General features: G+C 44.6%; 1 protein-coding gene across 2 annotated transcripts in view; it reads left to right on the top strand.

The window, feature by feature from the left end:
* The window catches only part of LOC105700460, an 81248-nt gene that overhangs the window by 60500 nt on the left and 1253 nt on the right, over positions 1–19495 (top strand). For both annotated transcript variants that reach the window (XM_012426293.1, XM_023434575.1), the window contains 2 exons: positions 6551–6776; positions 19354–19469. In XM_012426293.1, the coding sequence (XP_012281716.1) occupies positions 6744–6776; positions 19354–19469 (149 nt within the window). In that variant the 5' untranslated portion in view covers positions 6551–6743. The remainder of the gene's footprint in view (positions 1–6550; positions 6777–19353; positions 19470–19495) is intronic.

Below are 19495 nucleotides of genomic sequence, written 5' to 3'. Positions count from 1 at the left end.
GATAATCGTCTAATGGGGCTTCGGGCTCAGCTTTTAAGCCCGTTAGTCGTGGTTTACAGCTTTTCGTGGGCGTGACACACGGATGGTACTTGGTAAACGGTTCACCACTCGGCAACTTACAAGACTGATTAGAAGCGCCGCTCTTAAAGGTCGCCTATGGCTCCTCTCTGATCTCCCTGCTAGATATATCAGCTTCCTGAAGATTTCGAAACTGTCACATCCCATCCGAATCCGAAATCCTCCCCGAAGTGGCCGCTGGAATAATCTGCTAACCCGATAGTCCCACAATTATCCGAACGAGCCGAAGAGCTAAACTGTGTACCACTCTGTAAGGAGACTTACCAATGGTGTAGGAGTTCGATTCTACGTCCGGTGATTAAATGACTCATTACGTGGGGTATTTAAATCCCATTGATCATTGTCTCCGGTTAAATGTCCATTTAGGTCCTCATGGTGCTTCCCCGATTACATTGACTCGGTACATTATTGCACATTGCTGGACCTCTAGGCGTTGAGAAATCGAATTTACGGCCCTTAAGAGAAGTAACGATACCGAATGGATCATTGTCTAAGTCCCTTGATTACTGATAATAAGCGAAAGTAATAGCGGAAAGTACCAAAATCTCCCGTCTCAAGTAATACCAACATCCGATGTGTACATTTAAAGTACCAGATTCTTTCGAATCACGTTACATATCAAGTTCGCTGTTATCATTTGTTTCTATACATGCTTTCTTTCTTTCTTCGGATGACCGAATGGGAATTAATCCGCGAAGCAATCGATGGGTTTGAAAAAGTGAGACGTTGCAATTTAATGAAGAGATACTGTTGTTTATCACATAAAACCAAAGGCAATCGATTCCCAAAGAAGAAAATTATTTTCACTGATTTCCAAGTGAATGGTCCCTCGGATGACCGAATGGAAATTAATCCGCGAAGCAATCGATAGGTTTGAAAAAGTGGGACGTTGCAATTCAATGAAGAGATACTGTTGTTTATCACATAAAACCAAAGGCAATCGATTCTCAAAGAAGGAAATCGTTTTCACTGATTTCCAAGTGAATGGTTCTTCGGATGACCGAATGGAAATTAATCCGCGAAGCAATCGATAGGTTTGAAAAAGTAAGGCGTTGCAATTCCATGAAGAGATATCCGTTCCTTGGATGCAGGATTCCCTTAGGATGGGCGACAGGACTGCCAGAGGCGTCACAGGTGTTCGGTGATCGAAGTATAATTTCCGATCGGACTAATGTCACCGGTAGTCCCCGCCGCCCCCTCCATCGATCAATTCAGCGAAGCGAGTAGCGATTCGTTGCAGCCTCCTATCGGCTGGATCTGGATATCCAGGCGGGGCCGATCCAGCGATCTCTCGGTCGCTCTTAATCCTCGACTTCTCCCGGGATCGATGACCCCGGGACACCTAGGATTAAATTAATTTATCGGCGGGAGAAAATCGCGGCCGATCGGGGCCCGTTGGGCCCCCGATATCTTTCCGCGCCGGTTCTTCGCCCTCTCCTGGCTCGCACCTCGCAATTACGCCTCCTTAAAGAATGACAGGAGCCGATGGTAACGCGAAGATTGAGCCGTAAAAGTGTCAGCGGCTTGTCGGAAAGAGAAACCCGTGATTTATGCCCGCCGTCCCCTAACCTCGGCGAGCGTCTGGCAAACTCGACCGGTCAGAACGCCCCCGGACTCCTGGGGACTTTTTGCGGACTACAAGAGCGAGTTGTCGCGGATTTCGATATTCTTTCGCGGTGGCTCCCGTGATTTAAACCCCTGCGAGGCAGAAGATCGACCGATCGCTGATACTCCGCCGTCGGGAACGCGACTTCGCCTCCACCTCTCCTCCGGGCCTCGACGTATCTCTTCGGCTTTTCTCCTCGACATGGATTCTCTTCACCTTCTCGAATGAAATTTCACGATCCCTTCGGAAGTATTGTACCTAAAAAAGGGGAGGCGCAATTTAATCGATGTAACTGCCCGAGGGCCTGTTCATTCAGGAACCAGTGATAATGATTTACTTCCTCGTGAGCCGATTGCCGTTCATTTCATCCAAAAAACAATGATACGATTCGGTGACAAGTGACGGTCGGCCTTATAATTCTAACAGCGATTTCGAGTGTTCAAATTCATCATTTCCTGAGCGAATACCCCCTTGTAACCGCCTTATATGGACGTCATACCATGATGTATGAAATTACATTGCAACGTTACCTAATTCAGTAGCGTCATTTTTCTATATATCACTATTCGAATTGTGTAACTTGAGAATTTGTTTAGCAGGAAGAAAAAAGTGACGTCAAGTCCGATCGATTTAACAGCTTCATACGGACACGTTATGACGTATGAAATTAAATTGCGGTATTACCGAATCCTGTTGCGTCGTTTTCGACGTAGTCATAATTACTTACACATATAATAGGTTACATAAATCTTTTGAGAAACATTTTCGGACATGTATTCGACGATTCTGCAATCGTCCCTGTAGAAAAAAAGTACCCTGAACTCATATCAATGTCAACGCGAACTTCTTATATCACTATCCTGAAGTGACCCCGTCTCCATTGACATTTCGCACACGCCGCGACCTCGTAACCGCAACATTGTCGCCGTTAATGGATGCATGTATGCGGCGACCGCTCGAAATGAATTAATGCAACGACATCGCGCTTCCTCCTCGTCAATGGCGCCTCTTCCCGCGTAGTAGCCGTATAGTAAGCGTTATTCGCCTGAAAACGAGGAACAAAGGCGTTGCACAAGAAGGCACCGACCGGGTGATCTAACGAGAGAGCCATCCGTAGATAGTCGCCGGCTGAGGACAGAAGTATCCACTTACAATGGAAAGCGGTGGACCGCCTTCTGCATATGATTATTTATCAAGGCGCGACTCTCGGGGATAATTTATCGGTCGCATCGTGATAAGAACCGCCGGCCGAGCGGCGTCCATTAGAAGTCCGATAGAAGGCGTGCTGAGCTAATGCGAGAGGCGTCACTGCTATCGGAGATCCGACGAATCGATGATATATCCCTCCGGTCATTAATTCGTTATCGATCATCCGAGGACGAGGAGCTGTTATCGGCTGGCCGCGACGATCGATTCTCGCGCCCTCGTCTGGTCGAACGGCTTCGTCCGTGGCCTCGTGAAAATGATTTCAAGTCATCTAACCAGCCCTATAAAAGGCAGGAACAATAATTAACCAAGCGCAAATTATCAACCGACCACAAGATGTGCTGCAAATAAAGGTCTTTTACACGGTCTAAGGTCGGCCTTTTCCGCGAGAAACGTTGATATAACGTCTAGTCTACGTTTAAGCTATCGTCTCAGTCGCGCAACACGAACTACGTTTAAATGTAGTCTATACGTAAAATAATCGTTCCAAAACGTTTATTATACGTTAAAACGTTATGTTGGAGTAGACGTTTCTTCTCTACTAGGGATAAACGCTTTGGAAACTTAACCCGTAAATTCAACGTTTCTTAAATGTATATTTAACGTGGGGGAAAAAACCTGGGGGGATAAACGTTTAATTTTAACCCTACCACCCTATTTTCATTAGTTTTATGTGTATAATAGCTGAATTCCGCTATTTTGTGTTTATTCGGTACTCTGGTCAAGTTCTGCAATGGAAAATGGAAATTATTGATAAGTGATATAGGTGTATATTATTAGCTCGGTGGGAAGAGTGATGTGATTCAGGCGAAAATGGGAGGCATAGAGAGTACCTGTTTATTCAGAATTATTGATAAGAAGAGCTGATGGTCACGGTCTGCAGAGCCTTCATTAGAAGTTTGTTAGAAGGCGTGCAGCCGAGGCGAGAGGCGTCGCTTGTACCGAAGCTCGACCAATCGATGATTTCCCGGGAGCCATTAATTCATTATTAATGATCCCAAGTATGCTGGACTGGTCGAGCAAGCTGCGCCATTCTCTGGAGTCGATATCGAATCGACTGCGATTCGTTTATACGTCATTTTGCCCGATTCTCGCGCCACTGCAGCATCATTAACGAATCCCAAAAATTGTCACATACATATTCTCTGAAAAAAATTAAAACGACTAATTACATTTTCACTTAAAAATGAAGGAAATTTCTGCGAAGCCTCTTGATCCTCCCGACCGGTTTCACTAATTCCACGTGTTTCAAGAATGCCTGCAATTATTAACTATGTTAATTATATATATAATTATTTCGCTTCGTGGTATCGCGAACTCTACATCGACGTCCACCTGCGCTGGTAAAACTTAACTTTCGATAAAATCGAACTTTCTGATCAATTTCGCCGATTTCATTTAATTTAAGAACACCTTTAATTGTTAAGCTGACGTATGAAACATTTCTCCGAAGTGGTCGTACCAAATCGATTGAAACTTGACAATGTGAAAATGGAGGCTGTAAGGAAGGTCTCGATACCCATCAAATTTCAATTTTTTAAAAATTTCTTTACGGACGATTTTTAAAATTCGCATAGCAATGAAATTTCATGGAGGTCAGGACCTTCCGTATAGCCTCCACGTTCACTTTATAAAGTTTGAAACGATTCGGTAAAAGTTTGTACAAAAGTGCCATGAACAATTGACTCCTCGGATGGCACTTTCACGTCCCCTTAACTGGGAGTGAAATGTTTAATCATCATTATGGTATCTAAAATTATGCAACGACCCGAAGAAATGATTAATGGGAAATCAACTGACTCGTTCCATGACGTCAGGATCAAGGAGTCATTAGAATCGCGTTGGAAGGCGTGTTGCAGCAGCAAGAGGCGTCGCTTGTGTCGAGGACCCGACCAATCGATGATTCCCCGTGAGTCATTAATTCATTATTAATGACCCCGGGTGCGCAGAACTCGCCTCGCGAGGTGCGCCATGCTGGGAAACCGGCATCGAGGAGCCCTGGCGATTACTTTTTACGTCACGGCGAAATGTGGTCTCACTTGTGACCAGTCACGCGACTAACCAAACCGGAAGTTTGTGACACCAGGAAACATCAAAGAGACTTCAGGAAATTTCAATCTGAGATCCTTTCCGTCATGTGGTCGGTCCAGTTTGGATCGATCGTTTGGATCGATCATCACCATGAAACGATCTACAGGTGATAAAATTCTACGATACTATCTATAAACCGCTAAATAATAATTATGCATTTGGCGCGAGACTCTACCGAGTATGTTAATTCTGCACCGACGATCGAGCATTTTTCGTTAATAAAAAAAGAATGAAGACACGGTTTGACATATATTTTTCATCGAGTGAAAAAAAAAAATGTAACTCTTGGAGAACACCCTTTTGGTTTCGTAGCGCCGGAAAGAATCCCACATGAGTCATTACATCTTTAGGTAGGTCAGTCACTCCCGATGGAATCGATCGATGCATCTGAAGTGCCGTGATAAGATATCGGGCAATGACGACACCACATGATCTAACGTCCAAGGTATTTCGATTCATCCCAAGGGGGCCATTTTCAAGGGCCCTAGTTAACCCGTTATCGATTGTTGATATTATTATTCATTGATTAATCAAGATCGACGGTGATTAAAATTCCGTCGAATGAAAATCAAGGAAGTGATGACGAGAAATGAGAATCTACGCGTCGACACCGTCCAAATCATTTCTGGACGAGATGTGCAAATCAATTGCACCATATCATATCCATATCTTATCACTCGCCGGCAAGTCTCGATGACGAATTAACCCCCCAATCAATTCAGGGGGCGCGATCGATCTATAGGCACCGAAACCAAGAGTCCTCTCAGTCGACCGCGACATGTCGCGCCGTGATAACGCTTATCGTCCTCGTCCTCGCGAGCGCCGGCGAATCGGTTCGCGCGAGTCCTCTCGCAGGTGGTTGTACTTAAGCGACTCGCATAAGCCAGCTTTCTCTTCAAGGTGGAATTAACGCCTCGCGATATGACATTAAAGCTGCGACGAGGCGCCTCTCGTCGAGCAATGCACTATGCACCGGTACGGTGCACGCGGATGCACTCGACCGGTTTCATGCGCGAGCCGATCGCGGAAATCCGCGGGAGATCCGACGAACTTGTGCGGAAAAATTCAGACAGAATCCTAAGAGGTGACAGCTCACCTGACGCGGCTTGGAATCTCAGATCCCTCCATATTAAATAGAGATAAAAAGAAAATGAAACTCCCCTCGGCCGAGAATGAATAATTCGCGTGCTGGGGCCTCGACGGCGGCGGTGCAATTACCTCGTGGACAAACGGTAAGAAGTGGGCCATTAAATTAACAGGCGTCTCAACATTTTTTACCGCCGAGAAAAAAAAAACTCATTGAACAATGCCGTTTTTTCCTAGTCATCGGATGATTACGGGTTTTCTAGACTTATGCCTTTCTATCGTTCCTCCTCCCTTTTCATATATATATATTTTTTTTTATATATAATTAACGAGGAGCACGGAAGAAGGTTTTGAAATTCGTCAACGAGAGTGGAGGAATCACTCTTAGTGACTGTTGAGTGGTCTTGCGGACTTTTGGCGATCTACTAATTTTTTTCATTTATCAGCGCGTTCGTCTTAATTAATTGGTCGATTTTTTTGCAGCTTTTTGCAGTAACCATGTCACCAGATCGACACGGCGGAGGATCGCGAGAAATCGCCGCGCAGCCGGGAGATCCGGATCATCGATTCGGATAGCTCCATCGTCGATCGATCGTCATCGTCGCTGCGATCGAAGCTTGATTGCCGATCGACGCGCATCGAACTTTCGGCCTTTTCGCTGGCCTGGCCAGCTACTATGCGAATTGAAGCTCTCAGCACCCTCGTCGCGGTAAGTGATCTTTAGATCTTCTTAATCCTCCATCTTTATACATGCGCCGAAAGAGATCGCAATTAAAATTCCAGACAATTACCCCAATGATTTCTAAATAAATGCATTTATTTTTTCTCGTTTATCTCCGGGCTCGAAAAAAAAAAAATCCCGATTAAAATTATTACTATTATCCTGATGATGTCCAAACAACTGCATTCATTATCTCTCGTTTATCTCTGCGTTCTGAAAAGAATCGCAATTGAAATTTCAGCCCATTAGCCTAACGATACCTAAATGATTGTATTTATTTTATCTCGTTTATCTCCACGCTGGAAAAGAATCGCAATTAAAATTTCAGATAATTAATCTGAAGATGTCTAAATAATTGCATTTATTATCTTTCTCGTTAATTAACCGACTCAAGATTAAATTCTCAAGTTGACAACAGTATGACAGTGCAACTGTCCACGTTAAGCCGATCGGGAACGTGACGATCGTACGACGATCCGCGATTATCTCGAGTCACGCCATTTTCCGCATACCCGCGCGTTATCCATTGATCCACCGATCGATCGATGATCGGCTCATCGATACCACGTGCGCGATCGACACCCTTCATTCCGGTACTGCATCTCCCGTAAAACATTGACAAAACGTCACTGTAATCGATCACGAGTACTTCCAGGATTTCTAAATATCCCACAAGTTAATTTTCGTTAACTTGCCACGAAAGAGAGTTTAAGAAAATGATAAGTCAATGCAAATCAAAGATGACGGGATTTAAATCTGAGGAATATTTTCTAAGATTAAGAAAACAACTTGATCAAGAATTAAGATTCGGTTAATCCAATCGAAACGTCTTCTGAAATTTATTAAATGCAGTCAAACGATTTTCTCCAATGAACCGAATTCTTTTTATTGCATAAAGGGATTTATCTACGAATTTGCTTACGACTTGGCGAAATCAATGGCGAGCCACTTTCGATCTATATCGGCTTATCGGCTTATCTTCGCGACCCGCGCCGGTGCAATCATCGGCGTTCTCGTGGACTCGCCCACGCGACCCCCGCGAGTCATTGTCGCGAATGACGACTGAAATGATAATTACGATGTCCGGCCGGATAATCAGCATAAACCGCCGTCGCGTAATTAGCATGTCATTAAAGAGGCCCAAGCCCGACTAGAACCGTAGTAAGTCGGAGACGTCGTTGACATCGCGACGCGCGTCGCGATAAACCCTTCGCGTTATGGAGGCGCGTTATCACGGTCGCGTTATCACCGCGACGCTTTCGGGGATTGGCGGCACTTCTGCAAACCCCTGCACCTTAATCACTCCCCAGCTCGCTTTTACAACCCCAATCCCGAGGAAGAAAGAGATGACTCCACGTGGCGATAAAAATCAGGTTTTACTCTCTGCAGAAAGTTAAATAGTGGCTAAAGGGTTAACGCGGAGGGGATATCGTTGAGAAGTGAGAAGAAAAATGTAGAAAAGATTTCTTTTAGGCAAGAATTTGAGGAGGCGTTAAAATAAAAGCGTGAGGGGAGAGATATATTTCCAAAGAGAGTTAAAGGACCATTACCGGCTAATTAGAACGACCGGATGCGCGGAACTATCGGTCACGTTGAAAATTACCTGGCGATGTGGGAAATTATCTTCGAGGTGGGGGGATCGCGAGGGAGTCGAAGGTGTCTCGTTGCCTGACTTAGGGTCCGTGATAAGGGGTATCGCCGCCGATGAAGCCTTCTCTTCGGCGCCCAAGGGCGGTGTTCCGGGGGGTTACGAGTTCTGAAACGGAAGGCGGCACGCAATTACGAGGGGAACATTGCGGGAACAATGCGTCGATGCGATCTCGAGACACTTCCGTCGTAAATTACCGGAGGACGGTAAGTTACCGCGAGTAGGAGGTCCGCCGAGTCGGGAATTTACGGCCCCTCCTGACTTCTCTCGGCTCGGCTCCACGAGGAGCGTAAACCTCGGGGAGCTTATTTCGGCCCATCAAATCGCGCGCACCCACGTCTCGATATTATCTATTATATATGTTACGGGCTCCCGGGATTCTTTTCCGCTGAAAAATCCCCCGGGAGCTCCGGGGTAAATGATGCGCCCCGAAGCCGCCCGGATAGACAGGTTTGCGGCTCGTAGAGATGGCATTATATGTGGATGTCACCGCCGAACCCTCGCTCTATTTCTTCCACTTGGCGGAGAAATCGCCAATCTATTCGCGATATGATTCGGAAAGAGGAGTAAAAAGAAAGGACCGACCAGAGCGGCGCGTAATTTTAGAGAATTCCTCCACTTTTTGGCCGCCGTGAACGAGATATACCGTCGTCGTCGAGACTTCATGTGCCTGACATGAAAATCGCGCGTGTAGCTTAAAAGCTTTACAGATTCCTAAAAATACATATATGCCATGTAACAATAATCGGCATACTTCTTATATGCCGACGTGAGATAACGCAACCTCTCCGGGAAATATGTTATTAATGGTATTCACAAAATTTCTGCACTTTTAACACGTAAAGTTGTAGTGAAATTATTAATTTCGCGCCCTAAATGTGCATTAGGAAAGATTTCTTAAATTCATAACGTAACGTGGCAGTGCAATTTTCTGATTTCGTGTAAGAAAGTTGATGTATTAGGTGTAAGGGAAAGTTCTGTCATTATTTGAACACGTACACTTCTTTAGAAAATATGAAAAACGACAGAACTTTTCCTTACGCCTAATATTTATGTACGAAATGTACAACCTACGTTATAAATTTCATAACATATGTTTATAAAATCTTCAATAACTACAGTATGTATTAACGGTGTAAAGGAAAGAGAGATAAATTACATCTCTAAAAATTCCCATTGGCAATTCTCGAGAAGATTAATTGCATTTAGGGGTTATTAAAAATGCGGAGGGTTTTCACCATGACGTTGCATTAGTTGGAAAAGAAAAAACTGCTGGATCCCGCTTTCGACACGCAATATTTATATAAAATTCCTAATCGGCACCGCGCGCATGTTGTTTTAATCAGCGAGGAGGTAAAGTCATGCGCGATTTCCATTTATCAGCGGTATTTACTGGCGAGACGACTCTCCGGGAAAGAATAAAGTCTCGGCACGCAATCGCGTTAATCCGGGTATGAAAACGAGTCGCAAAAGGTCGCAGATCTATCATGAGAAACCGATCGGTATCTACCTAATATCACGTACGCACTTAATATCATTACGCGCCCTACGCTCAACGAGGTATTACCGGTCGAGTACTCGCGGACGCGATATTGATAAATGATAATCGTCGGCCCGCCTCGGGGATAATTTAATAATAATAGATTAGCGCAACGGCGCGCGAATTTCGCACCCGCGGCCGCGAGGACATTAGTATGCTAATCGTTCGCGGTCTCTCCCTCCCTTACCCGGGTCCAATATTTCCAATAAATAATCCTCTTAACGCGTTAGATGGCCGCCATTCGCCGCGCCCAAACCCGGGCCTCGTCTTCGCTACGACGAGACACGGTAATTCTACAATAATTACGCCGCACTACCCGCGGAAAAGTTCACGTTGAAATTCCTACACGCTTGTCCAAGTCCATCGCTTAAATTTCTAATACATAATTCAGAGTCCCATCGACAGATAGTGCTTTTTAAAAATTTCCATCTGCAAGGAGGCGGCATGTATGCAGGTCCTTGATATGGTGATTAGCCGGGTATCAAAGGTGTAAGTCGCGAGTGAAGTGAAATTATATCTTATCAATAATTCCTGAAGATTCTCGCGAAGAGAGCCATCGGTGGATTTTACTTCTTTTCCATATATACTCCCTTTCGCCGGAGTAAACCGGTGTACCGGGTTTTATTTTACACCCTCTAAAAAAGTGTCTTATCTCGAAGTGCATTTTACATTAATGTAGAAATGAAGATGTAGCCATTTTTTATTATCTCGGGGGTCCAAAGTGGTATCATCGGCGGTCCCTTTCGCGGGATGAGCCGAGAAAGGGGAAGGTGATAAGAGATATTGGGAAGGGACGTGTTTCGAGCGTGCTCAGCTGATTTCCGCTATCAGAAGCGGCGCCGTTAGCGGCGACAACCGACAAGTGCAGAGCTACGCTCGTTAGCTCTATCCGGTCCCCGGCGACATCTCGAGGCTCGTAAAATCGTCACAATGTGTGGCAGTCGATCGGCCTACCGGCCGATCATTTGCATAGTCGATGGCCGATTATTTACGAGCGATATCGCCCGCCGTGCCCGACGAGGCCAACGGGATGTCCCGTTTACCGGAAGACCCGCTGACGACTGCCGAATCACTCGGGGCCCCGGTAATGGCGAAATCATGGAAACTTACGATCGAGGTGGTGGCTTAATTAATGAAAAATGCCGGGTCGGCCGGTCCTCTCGTGCTAATTGCCCGACCGAGCTTCCTCCTCGGGGAAATAAAGTACCCTAGAAGAGTTGGCTCTCTTGCGAAACGCGGGAGATGAATCATGCATTATTTATCTGGGGAAAGGGGAAAAGTTTCCGTGATTTCGTTACATCAGATTTCGGGCCAATTGCGCAAGACATATGACGTATATTGTTCACTTCTAAATAAGAAATTCACTATTGTTCGGTAATAAACCTTACGCGTTAAGTAACACACAAGACTTTAGGAGGTCGTCGAAATGAACGAGATGAGAGTTCCAAGCTTGCAACAAGAATTTCCTGAATGGCTGCTTGATGCACTTTAGATTATGAAATATGTCCAATCTTAGCTTTATGTCGCGGCTTTCGATCAACTCATGTTCGTCGAAATGAACGAGACGAGAGTTCCAAGCTTGCAACAAAAATTTCCTGAATTGCTGCCTGATGCACTTTAAATTATGAAATATGTCCAATCTTAGCTTTATGTCGCGGCTTTCGATCAACTCATGTTTGTCGAAATCGACGAGACGAAAGTTCCAAGCTTGCAACAAGAATTTCCTGAATTGCTGCCGGTTGCACCACTTTAGATTATGAAATATGTCCAATCTGAGCTTATGTCGCGACTTTCGATCAACTCATGTTCGTGGGTCTTACTGGGTTTGTTAACCCTTTGCACTCGGTTGTCCCCTCTGAGGAGACATTTTAAGTCTAGATGGGACGGCGCCGAGTGCAAAGGGTTAAGTAATGTTAAAATTATGTAAATCAGATCGATTTGTACCGAATTGTTCATTGAACCTTCTAGATTAGGGGACATCGTCTTAGAAGTTAGTAGGGTAAAAAACAAGATGAAATTAACAAGATTAAATAATTCTTTCGACGATTTAAAGTTAAAAGAATCTTTGGAGATATATTACAGGTAACTGATTTCTGCCGGTAACGAAATACCCACCAGCATGAGCTGTTAAAATCGCCTCTCGCAGATTTCATCGATATCGAAGAGGCTCGCGTAAGGGTAAAAAAGGCGAAAAAAAGAAAAAAGAAAAATGACCGCTGTCGACCAGCTGTTGCACGATTTCTCCCGTGAATATTAAAAGCGCATCCCCGGAGTCGGAGGTTACCGTATGAGGAGATATTACGAGCCGTTTAGCTTAATACGTGCATAGTGTGTCGAATGCCGGTCGCGGGGCAGCATCCGCGAACTATGCACGTTAACGCAAAACGAGGATGCACCACTATTCCTAGCTCCTCCGAAAGCGGGCGAAGTGCATAGCCGCATCGGTGATAATCGCATAAGGAGAGTGCATTTCGCCGAGGGTAGATACCGAACGCGGGCAGGCCTTCCTATTATCACCGCGCGTATATCGTGGCCCATGGAGCCTGTAATTTAAAACGATTTTATAATAATATATTACCATTCGATCGAACCCTTTGTGGGAAGGTGGATCTATCTTGGCTCGTGGCGACTCCGACCGGACGTGATTTAGAGAGTGGAGGGTGGAACATGCCCGAAAGGGTTGCCAACCTTCGAATCATTTTGGCAAGGTGCGCCCTTTAAAAAAGATTGTTTATCCTGGGCCGCAGCTTAACCTTCTCCGTAATTCATCGTAACTGCAACGGGACGTTGATATGATTACACCGTTGTAATATTTAGTGAATTATAATATAAATAGTGGAGATTACATCTAAGTGGAAGTGTTTTCATGAGAGATTATTCCTATGAGGATCCAACGTCCTGTTATCATCAAAGTCGGCAATTATTTCCTCGGAGCCGGGTTAGGAGTTTCCAGTTAAAACCAATCGATATCCACCGCTCGAATAACCGTATTATACGGAGAAGCGTTTGCTGGTCCGCTGTCGGAAATTATTGGCTAATCAGTGTATGCGTATCTTCTTTTTTCCATTTATCGGAGGTAGTCGGCTCCGCGAGCGCAATGAGACCCGTTAATGGTAAACGGTCTCCGCACTAATGTCGCATAATCACCTATCTCCTATGCAAATGCACCGTGAGAAAAACGCTGATGCGCCGTACATAATAAACGCGTCAGCGGAAAAAAAAAACCGGAAGAGCCGTTCGGATGCTGGATTATGCGAGTGGAACTTGAAACATCCCGCGAGATAACATTCACGACGTCCTTATACATGTACTCGTTGAATTCCTAACATCATGAAGTATACATAACTTAAAAAATTACACATCAGTGCAGTACATTCCTTAACATTTATCCTGATTTCTTATCCCACCGTTTTGTTCATAATATCAAATATTCTGTGTAAATTATCACTTAGAAATTTTCGAAACGATCGTAACACTTTGACCAGCGTACCGCGGTATCTAAAATAGTTGAAGTTTATTCATATTGTTGAAAACTCCTGAATGCATTTCGAGATATCTTTCCAAGTCTCTGTCCCAAATCGTAAGAAAACAAGCTCGGGCACGTAGGAACCGTTCGTAAAGGAAGAAAAGAGATTTCACATTTAGATGTCGGAAAATCCTTCCGTGAGAATGTTCAATGAAGCGTCGCCTCGGTGCTTGTTTACATGGCTCTATCGGCTGAATTACCAATTAAACGGCTGCACCGCTCGTGGGGCAGTGTCAACGGGCCCGGCCAAATCACGCAGAGGAAATCTCTGGTGGTTGGAGTGCCACATCGTCCATTACGTCCCTCCGTAGAATCTTAAGTGGAGGAAGAAGTGCCCCGCGGTTTCACTTGGCCCGAGGACACTCATAGAAGTACGTAAGCACGGCGCATGCGCGACGCGCCACGTACGAAACAGCAAGGCAACTAAGTCAATGTTTATACATGTCAATCATAACATACGACAAGCATTTACTGTCTAAACATACCCCGGAGCTGCGGCCTTCGCGAGCTACTCGGCCAGCATTTATTGTCCGCCATGATGGAGAACGTTTCATTGCTCCTTACTGTTTCCAACAAGTGCTTCATAGGAGCTGCTATATTCCTCCAAGGAATGGGCCAATCAACGCCTGGAGGGTTTACTCGCTAATCGGTCAATTCTAGATTTATGCGACGCTTAACTATCACTGTCAGCTGCTCCGACAATGGGCCACGATGGAATTAAACACTGGAGTCAATTGCTCGCTTTCAACAGCGGATTCTAGTACTTAACTGTATTTATTTTTCTTACACTTTTTCCTTAACCGACGTTCCCCCGGTGAAGCACTGCAAATCGTAATAATACTTCAGCATAACGAATGAACTTATCCTCCTTCCCTCTGTACCGATTAATGACCAGTTAATTAATTACACCATAACATCTCTCATTATCCCATCTCATTACCTGAAATACCTATTTCATCTGAGAACAATTATAATGTATAGATCCTTGATGCATTTAAACCATTTTTCTTGAGAATTGATGAAATGCAATTTAAACCCCCGCGACTTATAATATGCTCGCCGTCTGTAAAATAGAATAGGTTATGCGGGACTTTCGACAAATGCGCGCAACATTAGAACGGTCAAATTGCCTAGAAATATAAATGTAATCTGCTAAAGGGGGACTTACTTTCTCTATTTATGACCCTCGAGAGGTGCGAGGGAGCCAGTTACTCGGTAAAGGGTGATAAATGTATCAAAGTGCAGGATTAACGGGCGCGTCATAATCGCGATTTCGATTCGCCTCGCGAGGGCTGCCGGGAGTCGCGTTCCGCGCGCTGATTGGTCCGCCGGTGCCCACGTGACCCGCCGCGCATGCGGGATTGGCCGCGCGCGGGAATTTATGAACCCCCGCGAGTCGGCGACTTCCAGCACGGCAAACTGCATCCTTGCACTGTAGGTAGAGTATCGAGCGTTGCGAGCCGGCCGTCAATAAATCTTGCATAACACGCGGGAAGTTCCGCACTTCGCGGGGAATGCGTTCGTTGCACCGGTCTCTTCGAAGGGTCCCTCGAATCGGTGTTCTCGTTTTAACCGAACAATAGCCAGTTTTGCCCGCTCATTTGTAGGTCTGCCCCGCTTTCAGATTCCGTGATAAGCGCCTGCTCTACGGCGTGCCGAGATCATTATTACATGGTGATCGTGGATGTTTATAGCCGCAGTATTTATAGCCTGTTAACATTGGCCCGTTTTGTTACACGCAGCATTTAGATAATTACAAGAATATCCGTATTTCGTCATTTCATAAAGCGTTCGATCTCACTTTACAGGTGTTCCGCAAAACACATTAGGTTTTGTTCCACGGCCTTGTACTAGCGTCGCAACTACCGCGGTGCTGATTACAGGACACCGCGCCAACCGTTTCGTGATTATAGACGCGTAAACGTCGTAGTTTATTTTATCTATTTTTATTATTTTTATTTTTTCGAACAATTCCTTTCCTTCAGCCGCGCGGTTCGTGCGTTCAACTTCGCCGGGATCGCAGTTCGCGTTGGAGGTTCAAGGCCTTAAGATAATGGGAACGCAGTCCTTCCGATGTATGCTGGCGGTTTACCTGAGAATTCAGACACCGTTATCACCCTCTGCACTCGAGGAAATGTCGGCATAATGGCCATATCGATTTTCGCTGGGATTATCAAACGCCTATTGCATGACAAACGCATTGTTCATCATTTACATCTACGATAAACTTGAAAATAAATTTGCAATTTTCTAAAGTCATATCAGAATTATCTGAAATTTTGTAGAAAAAAAAAAAAAAAATGAGGTACACTTGTATATCAAATTTATAACTTATCTTTTATACGTTGTTTGGGAGCGTTACGAAATTAGTACATGTCCGAAGTTTCATTTTTTTATCAGCGGAGGATTTCTGTCCCGCGAACACGTGGCTCCCCATGAGGTCGCGAAACCGATTCGGCATCTACGGGGAATGCACTTCTCGAGTTAGCGAAGTCATTGTCCGATTGGCCGAACCTCGGATCGATAGGAATGTCCTAAGGAATTGTTACATCTAGATACGAGTCGCAACTATTCATTGTCGGGTCCCAGCTAGGAACCAGCGTTGCACAATGGCTAAGGAATCGCGACAAATTCCGCACCCCGTGCTACTCGGTAAAGTTTAAGTTTAAGCTCCCTCGATAAGTCCGAGCAGAGGTTGAATGTTATCCATTCCATAAAAATAAATAATCGGGAATAAATCGAGCAATGCCAAGCGCATTCCAGGACCCGCGAGATATGGCCAGAACTGGTCCCTTGGCTCTCTACGAGATGTGGTCTTAGGTACGATAGCCGATTGGCCTCTCCTTATCTTAGCGAAATTCCCTCGCGATATCGGAGGCAAGAAAGTCTGCGGAAATCACCCCCGGGTTGATACAGGGAACTTGGACTGTTTCCCAACCAAGGGAAATTTCTACGCGTTTAGTAATCCACTGGTATCGTGTTCAATCGATTGGCACAACTTTGTATGAAATCGCTATGCACCGTTCTAATGTATGATCATCTCATGATCCGCGAGGTTTACCATATAATCAGCTTCTACCTTTCAAGCCGGGAAACATAATTGAAAAAATTCACTGATAAAGAAAAAATATTTTCCAATTCTATAACATTTTAATTACATGTTTTGTAAATGGATGTTATCAATTTTCAACACAAGCGCGTCGAGTTTCCTAGACAGTGTCCCGAAATCATGGTCACACTGTGTTATAAAATTATGATCGCGTTTAAAAATTCCTAATAAATGTTTCCTGATTCAGATTTAAGACATGACATTTTTAACAGTGTAGAAATTGTGCATACACCGAGAGAAAAATAGTTGATAGACTCGAGGAACGATCCATTGCGGCAACAAAATCCTGATATCAACGATTAGTTAAACTCAATGTCAATTTTTCTTCTCAACATAACAATTGCTTCTTGCAATCATATATGATTCAGCGAATTATATTTGTTTCAGTTAACTAATATTTTATCTCACGGTATATTGTCTTAGAACCAGAGTCGAATGATCGAAGTAATTTCTTCTGCGCGTTATTCCTTATTAATTTCGAGTTACCGGTGTTATCTCCCCACATCATTCGTGCCATTTAATTAGGCTAATGCGGCTTTTTTGCATAGCGATCGAAAACCTCGTCCCTGTCTTCTACAACTCGACTTGTGAATTCCGAGTTCTCGAGAGAGGTCCACAAGGTGAACGGGACGCAAACTCATCGGCAAAGTGCAAAATCGAGACGCAAAGATTTATGGAAACGGGACGCTTCGAGAGATAATCCTACCGGGGCTTAATGAAGCCATCTTCTTGCAGGGTGTGTACGTAATTAAACGATGCCACCCGTGCGTCCCGACTCGGTGATCGTATTTGAATCCGGTGGATCCCCTCACGAAGGACCACACATCGCGTTCCTGGATCTCTATCTTCCTCAGTTGCGTCACCACCACCTCGAAGAAGATGCCTTCGACATCTCGAAAAAGGCTCACGTGCATAAGAGACGTAAAGGCGTGCGCCTATCCTACAAAAACGGGCTCGAAAATCAAGCAGTCAAATTATTTCGACAAGTGTCGTAAGCAGGAATCGAGAGAGACTCGAAAAACTCCCGTCGCCGATAATGCAGTCGAGTTAAATTATGTTTTAACTTGATAAAATTATTTTTAAAGTCTCATGAAGAAACTCGGTAGGAATTCTCGTCGGATACACACAAGTAAGCTGACGGTCGGCTGAATTATTAGTTACACCTGTTAAAATTCCACTATGATCGATTTGAAACAATAACCTTTTTTAAACCCTAGTGTATCTAATAAATTGGTTGCCAACCGTAAAATAAGAAGCTTTGCACCGAGGAAAAAAAAAAAAGAAGAATTCATTGAACCTAAGAAATATTTCTTTGAATGGTACCAAAGAAATATTTCGTTAATTCGAAGAATAATTACTTGACTCAAATAAANCGAATAGTACCAAAGAATATATTTGATTAATTCGAAGAATAATTACTTGATTCAAATAAATTCTAAATATTCCTCGAATTAACAAAATATTTATTTCTTTTTATTCAGGGTGTAAAAGCAATATAAAAATTGCGAAACGCGTACGTCAGATTGGATGGATGAAATTTTTTCCTGAATGCCTCGATCGAAATAACGCGATATCTTATACTTCAATGCCTCTCCGGTAATCTTTTGTGAAGTGTTGGATAAATTGAACCATTTTACGCGCGCATTTATAGGGTGTTTTGCGTGATAAAGAAAGCGCCTAGCTGCAGCCGCGGCGGTATATCTTCCTCCGTTTAGTTAGCACGAGGTGACACGCATTCGATGCAACGTACTATTATAAGCGGATCGTAAGTGGCGGTTACATCGTTAGATGTACCCTGGGCCCGAAGGCCCCTCTTCCCGGGCCTTACGGCCCGGTATAAATCCCAGAAAGGCGAATTAACCTAAGATCCCGTTTCTGGCGACGAGTTATACCCGGCAATTAAATCGGAGCCGCGTCGCGGCGAGGCCCCCCGTGCGTAGGACACTACGACCCCGGGGCCTGTTTTGCATAAAAATTATAAGTCGAATTAATGTTTTCGCCTCTGTACTCGGGGCAGCACCCTCTCGCCGGTCATCGAGCTCGCCGTGACTAATGCCGTGGTTTATTACTCCGCTCCGTACCGATTTCTACTCGTTTCGCTTGGGCGAATGGTACGACTGATCTCACGCCCTTTACGTTTATACCTGCAAATAAGGTGTCAATTCTCGCGAGTTACGGCCCATCCGAAAGGATTTTTAGAACGTTAAAGAAGGACAAGCGAGCGCATTAAAGGCAGTGTGGTAATAAAATTGAAAAAAGAAAAAAGGAGGATCAGAGCTCCGGTACATTTGTACTCTATAACCAGGGGTCCATTTTGTTCTATCTAAAAATGATCCATGGGATCTTAAGGCGATTTGAAAGACGCCGAGAAATTTAATGGTTATCGGTAAAATGAAATCCTTCTAATATGTACTGTCTGAAATTGCGCGCCATGTTAACCACGAATAAACGATTGAAGAATAGAGCCCTTAAAGTTTACCCAGTAATTCACGAAATTTCTCTGGATCTAGCAGAGCGCAAAATAAATCCCACGAAGTGTACTCAGTAATTCACAAAGTTCCCCTGGATTTCTCCTCAGGTGGTTTGTCTGACCATAATCATGTGCCCACCGCTTACTACTGCCGACAATAAACTTATATACATATCGTCGGTTCGGATACAACAAACGTACTCGCAGAGTGCAAAATAAATCCCACGAATTGCACCCAGTGATTCATAAAGTTCCCCTGGATCTGTCCTCAGGTGGTTTGTCTGACCGCAGTCCTGTGCCCGCGGCTTGCTGCCGCCAACAACCTCACGGTATCCTTCTCGTCTCGCAGACCTCGGGAACACCCTTTCAGAGGACACATCTCTCGCTGGTGAGTGAGCACGTATTACCGCAGAA

The sequence above is a fragment of the Orussus abietinus genome, unplaced genomic scaffold (assembly GCF_000612105.2).
Source record: "Orussus abietinus isolate OABI.00-Male unplaced genomic scaffold, Oabi_2.0 scaffold2, whole genome shotgun sequence".
NCBI classification, from domain to species: Eukaryota; Metazoa; Arthropoda; class Insecta; order Hymenoptera; family Orussidae; genus Orussus; species Orussus abietinus.
The sequence above is the reverse complement of the archived record's forward strand: the minus strand, read 5'-3'. Positions and strand labels throughout refer to the sequence as shown.